The following is a 9,851-nucleotide window of genomic DNA, read 5'->3' as shown; positions in this document are numbered from 1 at the left end:
TTTTAATTTATTATGAGGAAATTTTATTTCCAATTATATTTAACAGTTTACTGTATTCATTATTTTCATAAATAGACTAGTAGGATAAAAACTATACTGCCTAATCATAAGTTTTAAATAATACATGTACATTATTGTATTAGAGGAGTTTTAATTATTTTATGAAAGTTAGAATATGAGGAATATTTTATAATTGAGGATCTCTTTGGTAAATAAAAAATATATAAAAATATAAAGTTAAAATATATTAGTCAGTTTTTTTTAAATTTGAATTGATAATTACGTTTATAACATTATTAAACTTACATTTTTTTAGATTGCAGTCTATGCAGTTAAATAGAGATTCTATGCCTCAGATTGCAATTTAAATTTAATTTTTCGTCCATATTAACTTGTATTTTTAATTGCATTATTTATTGTGCAACCCAGTTTAAAAATAGAAAAAAAAAATTTGTACTTTTGTTTTAAATTTTACTTTAAAATGCTTTTGTCTATCTTTTAGTTCTTAATTGCAAGTTTTTGCAACTAGGAAATATATCTACTTATTCATATTGCAAAACAATCATATAAAGTACAATTCAAGTACTATTCCGAATTACTGCATACAAAGAAAAAAATGTGTGCAAAGCATGTAGACGCTCTTTATGTCCATATGGTTTGGGAATAGGTATATCAAGTAAATTGCATACTATGGATACGTATTGAGACAAAGTGCAATCTAAAGTAGGTTCTGGAAACCCATTTTCATCAAGAACCCTTTCTACTGGACCAGACCATTCCTGCATCAAGCTGTCTACATCAGGTGCTGGTCTGTAAAAAGATAAGATATATATAAATATATATATATATATATATATATATATTTCATTCCTCTTTTTCTTGCAAAACTTACTTATTATAAGACAATGTTGGCGCTGGTTGGGTAGCATGTAGTGCTTCTATGTCACGAATCCATTTTTCAATATCTTTGTTCGATTTTGCTAATGAAACTGGAGGTCCTCCAGCACTTGATGGAGTAGACCTTGTGTTTGAAGCCCTCAATTTCATGTGCAATAATGCCGGTTCACTTTGCGTTCCTGATGGTTCATCTAAAACCTGTTACATTTGATATTGTCAGCATTATAATAAAGCCTAATAGATACTAGTTTAATAATGCATTATTAAATATTCATAATTTAATTTTCAGTGAAAAATGTTACCTCTAATCCAAGTACATTAATATTATTAGGCATTCCATCAGTATCTATCCATGGAGATGGTGGAACAACTTTGAGCATAGCATCAATGTCTCCGACAGCAGGTATCAATTTTGGTATGAATGGTTTTAATCTATACTCCAACTCAATATTTTGTGGAGTGTATCTGTAAAACATAAACACTAGTTTATTCTACTGGACTATTCTTGACTTATTGATAGACCTTTTTACATAGAATAATTACCTACTGATGTGAAGAAATAATTCTTTTGCATCAGGCGATACTTGCAAATCTTTAAACTTGTTTAAGTCATAATAATCAGGTGTAGAAGCATGCAAAGCGATATCTGATCCACTGCGAATTATGTTTTTAATTATATCATCTTTACGATTTTTTAACTCTAGATCTGAAGAAACACTGGATTCATTGGATGTATTTTCATCATTAAAGGAAGCTTTACCAAGCGTGAGATCTAAAACAATAAAATAATTAATATAACTCAAAATTAACAATTTACACATTTTATACACATATAAATTATTAACTTCATGAGTAAAAACTTACTTTTATTTAGTAGAGGTTTCTCTGATTTCTTCGTTACATTTTTGAAGTCATCTTCACCCTGTAACAAGCATTATTCAATTGATAAGATACAAACATCTCTTAAATAATTTTCTGAATTATACAATTTTCTAGATTAAAAATAATTTACTATTAAAATCATATAAGCAGAATCAACTTACCATAGAAAGACCTGTGGTTCCCGCTATAAACCTTGGTGGATTTGGGGATTCAGATTTTGGTGGAGTTTCTATTTCATTTGCATTTACCACATCTATTGCTTCGTCATACATTTTATATATATTATATATTTAATATAATTTAAACCCAATAGGTTTAAATGGGTCAGAGATAATTCTTTAATAATAATAAAATCACAAAGAGTTTAAAATTTTTAGATAAAAATTTATAAATATGTAGATGAGGCTATTAAAAAATAACCTTTTAATTTTTATACAAAGAGTTGTTTTATGTTTTATTTTAAATATCTTATTTATATTTGATTATTTTTTGTATTTTAATATAATTATTTTATAATAGTATAACCATTATTATTATACTTGTTTATCTATGAATATAACTTTTTTTTATTATTTTTCAAATGCATTAATGATATCACTGGTAATTACTTTTCTAAGTATATTATTTTTTTTAAATATCTTATTTATATTTGATTATTTTTGTATTTTAATATAATTAATTTTATAATAGTATAACCATTATTATTATACTTGTTTATCTATGAATATAACTTTTTTTTTATTATTTTTCAAATGCATTAATGATATCACTGGTAATTACTTTTCTAAGTATATTATTTTTTTTAATATCTTATTTATATTTGATTATTTTGTATTTTAATATAATTATTTTATAATAGTATAACCATTATTATTATACTTGTTTATCTATGAATATAACTTTTTTTTATTATTTTTCAAATGCATTAATGATATCACTGGTAATTACTTTTCTAAGTATATTATTGTTTATTTATTTTTCTGTAAATGAAATCATAATTAAATTATATAATGGTATGTTTTCAAACATGTAGCCTAGCAACCATCCCCCATGTCTTTTTCAACAGCTTCAAATTTTGAATAAATATAATGAATAACATTTTCAAAATATGTTCAAATGATTTTTATTATTGCAGTCAATATTCAAAATGAATTGATTTGATTAAAATTTGACAATATATGTGCAATTCTAATAAAATGAATTTAAAATTATTGAGATTCAAAACTTCCTGTTTAGTAATTGGTCATGAAGTTCTTAAATAAATATAATAAAAATAACTATTTAATATGATAATGAAATGTATATTTAATTAAAATATATACATATTATAAAAGAAAATAATCATTTTTCTAAATTACACTTTTCAATGATTTGATGATTTGTAACTTTATGCCATTTTCATTCTTGATATATATTGTACCACATAACAATTTGCTATTCCCTTTTTAGTAAAATAAAGTAATTAAAACTTTGTGATAAAATAAATAGTACTTTCTGTTGCGCACAGAATTGTCTTTCCAATTACTGTATTTCACATCTTCAACTAAAGTCCTTATTTCAAACAGTATGCATTCTTAAAACTAATGATAAAATCTATACAAAATATTTGATGTGATAATTTGTTAATTAAATACTGACTTGATATGTTCATAATAAGTTCTTCTAATGAATTACGACACTTATACAAAATATGTCAGTACAAAATAATTTTAACTATTTGTTTATATTCTAAATCATTATTTGTTGACCCTGTAATATCACTTACCCACCAAAATACCATAGAGTTTTCAGTCTTCTTACATGTTTGCATATTGTCTTCTAAAATACTTTCATTATTATCACCTTGTGAATTTTTTTACTTTCATCGTCATTCAAAGTATCTTCTTGTGCAAAATGATATTGACCACTTGTTGTTGCTATTATAGGTCTACTTGGATGGAACGATACTCCATTACAGCAGTCATTGTGCACTGGGAACTAATAAAAAAAATAATATTTGGCATTAATGATCAATCCGTGGAGAGAAGATTTATAAGATTCAGGCACTTATTCAAATAAGCAAATGAAATAAAAATAACATTGCACAATTAACAGATAAAATATATTCTAATTTGAAAGTAGCAATGTAAATGATAAAACTTAAGATTATTTTTTCTACAAACATGTTTGCTTAAAGCATTGCCCTTTTGTTCATAATGACATATATTTTGAACAAATATATTCAATTTAGAATGTATATGTGCTTCTGTAAAATATTAATAACAAAAAATTAAAGTTTAGTCTTCATAATCAATGACTTAAATTCTACCCAAAATTAAAAATCCTTTATCAGACTCAAAAAATTGTTGTGATAGAAATACCAAAAAAAAAAAATTCTTAAAATTAACAGTTATATCAAGTTTAAAAAATTATAATACATGAAAAATTAAATTATTTATATTACCTTAAACTCTTTTTCAGTTTTTAAATTCCAAACTCTCAATAAGCCACTTGTACTAGCACTAACTAGCCAATTATTATTAAATGGCGATAAATCAAAATAAATTCTTTGATTTGATATCACTTGTCTACAAAAAGTTCGTACAGGTTTCATAGTCTGTCTAATATCCCACAGAAATAAAGTAGGATCCATTCGTGCTCCCGATAAAAGATAATTTGTGGAATTGGAAGAATCATCCATGAACATTAAGTGTGTAATGCCACCTAAAAAATTAAAATAACAATTATAAACTTAGTGTGAGAGATATATAAACATAAGTAGAAAAGAACATAATTCAAATATTTATCAAGTCCTTAAGACAAAGGAATAATTTTACTTAAATATAATCTTTTATATATTGATTAAAATTGTTTTACCTTTGTGGCCATAAATTGTATCAAATTGAATCAAGTCACCACTATTTACAGACATCAGAGTTACTGTTCGATGCCATGATCCAACAGCAAGTAAATTACCAAAACTATTTAATGCTAAACAACTAGCTGGCTGTTTAATTCGGAAATTTAGATAATCTCTCCCTGGTCTGAAATTAAAACATTTAATAAATCAGTTCATTTTGGAAAGCAATTTTATTATTACAATTACAAGGTGAATCTAGTGTAAATATAAAAATAAGTATAACAAATAAACATTTTCGACTGGTTCCAAAAAATATTTTAAAATTTTATTCTAAGTAATGCTTATATAATAATATAATATTTACCTATCCGTGTCGAATAACTTAATTGATTTTTTATATCCAGCAAATATATTATCTCCATTGGGACTGAATCGCGTACATAAAGCAGCTTCAACTTCATCCACATCATTATAGCCTCTGAGAATTGTAAGGATGTATTTATATAAAGAAACAAATGATAATTACTAATTGATACAACAAAAACTTAGCTAAGAATATGTAGATGAATGGTTAATAAATTGTGATCTGCAGATCACAGAATAAAATGCATCATAAAATACTAACTATTAATTTATAAAGCTAACCGGTATGAACTGCGGAGAGATCCATCAAAAGCATCCCATAGCTGCACCGGTCCATGCTGAATGCTTGTAATCCAACTGAAATTGAAATAATCATAATAAAATTGAGTTCTGAATAAATTAATAATACTTATACCATTATACTATTGATTAATTATGTAATTACTTATGTATACTGCAGCAATTCAATATATTCTGTAATAATATTTTAACATTAACATTATTTTTATTTCTGAAATAGTTTTTTGTAATAATCTTATAAAGTAATATAATTGCCCAGCACAGTATTTTATGTACTAATAAAATTCATATAAAATTTTTGAATCCAGTAATTAAATTAATTACAAACGATGTTGCAAGTTAAAAACAATCATTGATTTAAAGTGAAATTAGTTTCTTACCAACAAGTAGCAGGATCATAACTATTCATTTTTGGATACCATTCAAAATCATAAACTAAACCAGCTTCTTTGATACGAAGAGCAGGTGTTAAAATATCAACAGGTCTTTCCGTAGACACGTTTTCATTAGAATATAATTCTCTAGGAAGTTCTGTGACTTGCATACCCTTATTATTTATTATTGACAAAATACAAGTCCCATCCGGAGACCACTTGCAACCACGAAAGTAATTTTGATTACTTATAGTAGTATTAGTGGCTAGTCTAGAGAGTTCAATAATTTTATCACTAAAGTATTTATTCGTTAATATGTCATAAGAGCTTTCTGTAATTTCCATTGCTTCTTCAATATTATTTTGTTGTTCATTTTGTAAATCAGTTTCAATGCTTTCAATATTATTTTGAATACTTTCTTCTGAATTATGGCTTTTTTCATTATTGTTTAAACTATTTTCAATATTAAATTTACTTGCTGTATCATTGTCTATAATACTAGTAGTTGAGAGAATTGCTTTTGCATGAATTTTACTACAAATTGTATTATTATCGACATTAGTTAACTGTTCGCTATTCTCATTTACAGTTGTTTCTACATTTTCTTGAATTTGTGTTTCCATGATGCTATCATCACATATATTTTCTGAAAGCTCCTGATTTTTTGGTGATGTAGGACTACAAGATAATATAACATTTTCATGAACTTTGGAGGAATTAATATCAATACTTTGTGTATTATTATCACAAGCTTGGGGGTTTTGAATCTTAATACTACAATCCTGTGGATTTGTTAAACCTAAACAAACAGTCGACATTTCATTCTTGGCTAATCCATGCAAGTTTCGATTAAGTGAAGATGAATCTGTTGTAATGCAAGGAGCTTGCTGACTAGTCTCACAAAGTTCACGATTAGACGCTTGATTATTTTGTAAATTTAAACCAGATGAAAATTCTGTATTCCCTTGCTGAAATGAATGATATATATTTCTCTTATATGCTAGAATAGAATTATTTATTGTATCATGGTAGCCTACATTTTCATTCACTAAGCTTAAATTATTTTTAAAATCAATTTGTTCTTTGGATATAATAACAGGAACATCATTTTGCTCCACGGTGTTATCTGATCTATCATTTTGAGATAGTTCGTCGTCCATAATTAACACATCGAAAATATTATGCAATTATTGTATTATATGTCCACAATAATTTAATAAACACAATATACAAGTTTGAGCACGTGAGATTCATATTTTGGTTAAGTATTTTGATTTTTCACTGACAGTTGCAATAAATGAAACAGTCGCACCATCTTTGAAATAACTTTGATAAAAGAAATACATGCGTTCAGTTAACTTTCTTTTATTTTTTAATTTATTATAATTTGTATTATGTTTGCAGAATTAAATTATATTAAATAATTAATATTTGATAATACAAATCCAAAACTTGATTAATATTACAGTTCAAAAATTGTAGTTGTACCAAAAGTAATGCAAATGATTGAAAATATTGGATTCAAACTTAAGAATTATCAATTAGCATTACATAGATTTATAACCATTTACCATTATGATACAAGCAGTAGTGATTTCCATGTTCTCTTCAATGAATAAATCAGGAATATATTTCCAATTGCCAATTGTAAATAACCCTTTGACATGGAAAGACAACCGAATTATTTCCACCAGGCCTTGTATACACACAAATATATTTTTATATACTTTTGGTCTAGATTTCTCACAATATATTTTCTGATTTGACTCAGAGTTAACACAACTCATGAAACCATAGATTATAACAATAATAAATGAAATAATATACTTAAACATAGTACTTAATGGCGGTTAATGTTCAATTTGTTGCTGTTGTGGTAGCATTGTTTATGCAAAAGTACCAACGTACCAACAATTAAAAAACGCCAGTTTGACATTAGCATCGCCATTTTTTAAATAACCTCTTCGAATAACGTATTCGCGCTGGTATAATTTCTTATAATGTGGATATATTATAAATAAATAATATTTTATTTTAATATTATTCTGGAGAAAGGAAAATCCATTCCGTAACGTGTAAATTAAATAAGTTTGAGTATTTAGTGTTGTGTTAATTGACATTTTTTGTTTGGACAATTCAACTGATTCAACTGACAATAAGATTTGCAAAATGAATGTTGATAAAGAGGATTCGATATATTTTACAGTTTTTAATAAATTGTTGGATTCAAAAACAATTTCTCATGTTATATGGCGAGTCATGGGTGAGTCATTTGAATTGTTTTGATAATAAATAATTTCCATTGTTTCCAATATAAAGCAAAAACATATTTTCAACGGCGTTGTGCTAATATTGTTTAACAGAACGCTTAAATTAAAAGTCCAGTTCAAAAACCGTTTCTCGTTTTTGTTTTGGTTCGATTCGAGTTCCAGGTCAAGCGAAAAAAAAACCTTCCGGGCTCCGGTTGACGGTTCGGAAAAACAAGCCTGTTCGTTCCGGTTTGGATTCCGGCGGTTAAACCCTTGTTTATAATAATACACATAAAAATTCGTCAAAAATAAGAAAAAAATGAGCATTTTTTAATATTTTCGTTTTCAATTTGTCTGCTAATACTCCTTATTAGAGATCTTCTTCAGTTCTGGTACATGTTCCTGTCCAAAAAGGAAGTTCCGGAACTAATACGTTCCAGATTGTTCTGACTCGACAACCCCACAAAATAATATTACTATATATTAATGAATTAGTAATTACTATTACTGTGCATTATAAAGTGCAAAATATTATTTCTCACCAAATTACAAAAGTTTTGTTATGTTAAGGCAAATGTTAACATTCGGTACAGTCTTTGCAAAACCAACTTATTAGTTCAAATAATGTAGTTACGAAATATTTATAATTTCCAGTTAAATAACGTAATTTAGTTATAATTATAATGTTTATAATGTAGGTACTTAAAATATTTCATTTAATTTGTTCTAATTTTGATTGGTATACACCTAACCTACATATACAAACTAATATTCAAGAACTAATAACCCTCAAAATGCTTAAGTGTTATACTTTTATTTAAAATATGTTAGGTTATTTTAATGTGCCTTCCATTTACTTAAATTGTAATATATTTCAATAATTTTTTGAATTATTGCTCTTCATTATTTATGCTAATCATTATTTCAAAGGTCTATTAAATAATGTTTACAATGCATGTTAATTCTAAATACAATTGAATGGATAAACTATTAACTTTAAAATAACTAAATATTTGTTTATAATTTTATATTATGAAATAAATAAATATTTAAATAAATCATGCATGTAAGATGGTAAATGAGTAATATTAACCATTGGTTCTGGAGTTACTGATTTTCAGGAAACTTGATTTTTCCTGGTTCATCTGAAAAAAAAAATCATAAATATTTTAATGAATAAAAAATAAATATATTATTTAGTTGGTACATACTTTCATCTTCTAAATAATGCTCAGATATAGGAGGTTCTTCATCTGTAATATGAATAAATTAAATTAAATTAAAAATTATACTTGGTACACAAACATATACGAGTACATATATTCACTCAAAACTAAAGATTAAAAAAAGCTAAGTTAGATTTTATTTTCTTAAATAAATTTTGCATTTATTTTTGGCCTTATTTGACTTAGCTTTTAAGAATAAACACACAAATAATTAAAAAAAAAACACAATGACCATAAAAATGAACAAAAAACGAGTATTACAATCATATTTTGCAAATAAAATATGTATTTTGAACACAATTCTTAATTGAAACTTGAAAGTTTACTTAGATATTTAAACATATTTTATTTCTTTCAAATTTCTTTTTTGTCTCGTTCTATTCAATTTTCATTGTTTCAATTTTTTTCTATCATTCGATTAAATTTGTTTCTTGAAATTATGAATGGTGTATATTTTTATATATCGAATTATGCAGTTCCTACGTTAATAATGTTATAATGACAATATCTATATATTCAATAATATAAATAATATTTTATAATAAATCAGATTGTTTCTGATAACTTACTGCATTTGAATTGAAGCGCATTATTATTTTTTTCATTTTTTTATTCCACTTTAATATTGGAATTTTATTGTATTTAAAGATTCTGATATATGTATTTCTAGCATAGATCTTATAATACATTTATTATAAGGTCTATGATTTTGTTTGTATAA

General features: G+C 25.4%; 2 protein-coding genes across 2 annotated transcripts; both read right to left on the bottom strand.

The window, feature by feature from the left end:
- Positions 1-599: 599 nt before the first annotated feature.
- Positions 600-2,051, bottom strand: LOC113374365 (intraflagellar transport protein 46 homolog; the record flags this gene model as incomplete). The annotated part of the gene is made up of 6 exons (XM_026614459.1): positions 1,941-2,051; positions 1,762-1,819; positions 1,441-1,669; positions 1,200-1,362; positions 893-1,095; positions 600-810 (listed from the first exon to the last, which is right to left on the bottom strand). Coding segments are annotated over exons 1-6 (975 nt in total), but the record flags the coding sequence as incomplete, so codon positions are not given.
- Positions 2,052-3,597: 1,546 nt separating this feature from the next.
- LOC113374364 (telomerase Cajal body protein 1-like) lies at positions 3,598-6,815 on the bottom strand. Its single transcript, XM_026614458.1, has 7 exons — positions 6,693-6,815; positions 5,662-6,623; positions 5,264-5,338; positions 4,983-5,096; positions 4,636-4,802; positions 4,223-4,482; positions 3,598-3,756 (listed from the first exon to the last, which is right to left on the bottom strand). The coding sequence occupies exons 1-7, from the start codon at positions 6,813-6,815 to the stop codon at positions 3,598-3,600; spliced, it is 1,860 nt and encodes a 619-aa protein (XP_026470243.1).
- Positions 6,816-9,851: the final 3,036 nt, after the last annotated feature.

This window comes from Ctenocephalides felis, unplaced genomic scaffold, assembly GCF_003426905.1.
Source record: "Ctenocephalides felis isolate EL2017-DRISC unplaced genomic scaffold, ASM342690v1 CF-g0.4_SCAFFOLD_01748, whole genome shotgun sequence".
Taxonomy (NCBI): domain Eukaryota; kingdom Metazoa; phylum Arthropoda; class Insecta; order Siphonaptera; family Pulicidae; genus Ctenocephalides; species Ctenocephalides felis.
The sequence above is the reverse complement of the archived record's forward strand: the minus strand, read 5'-3'. Positions and strand labels throughout refer to the sequence as shown.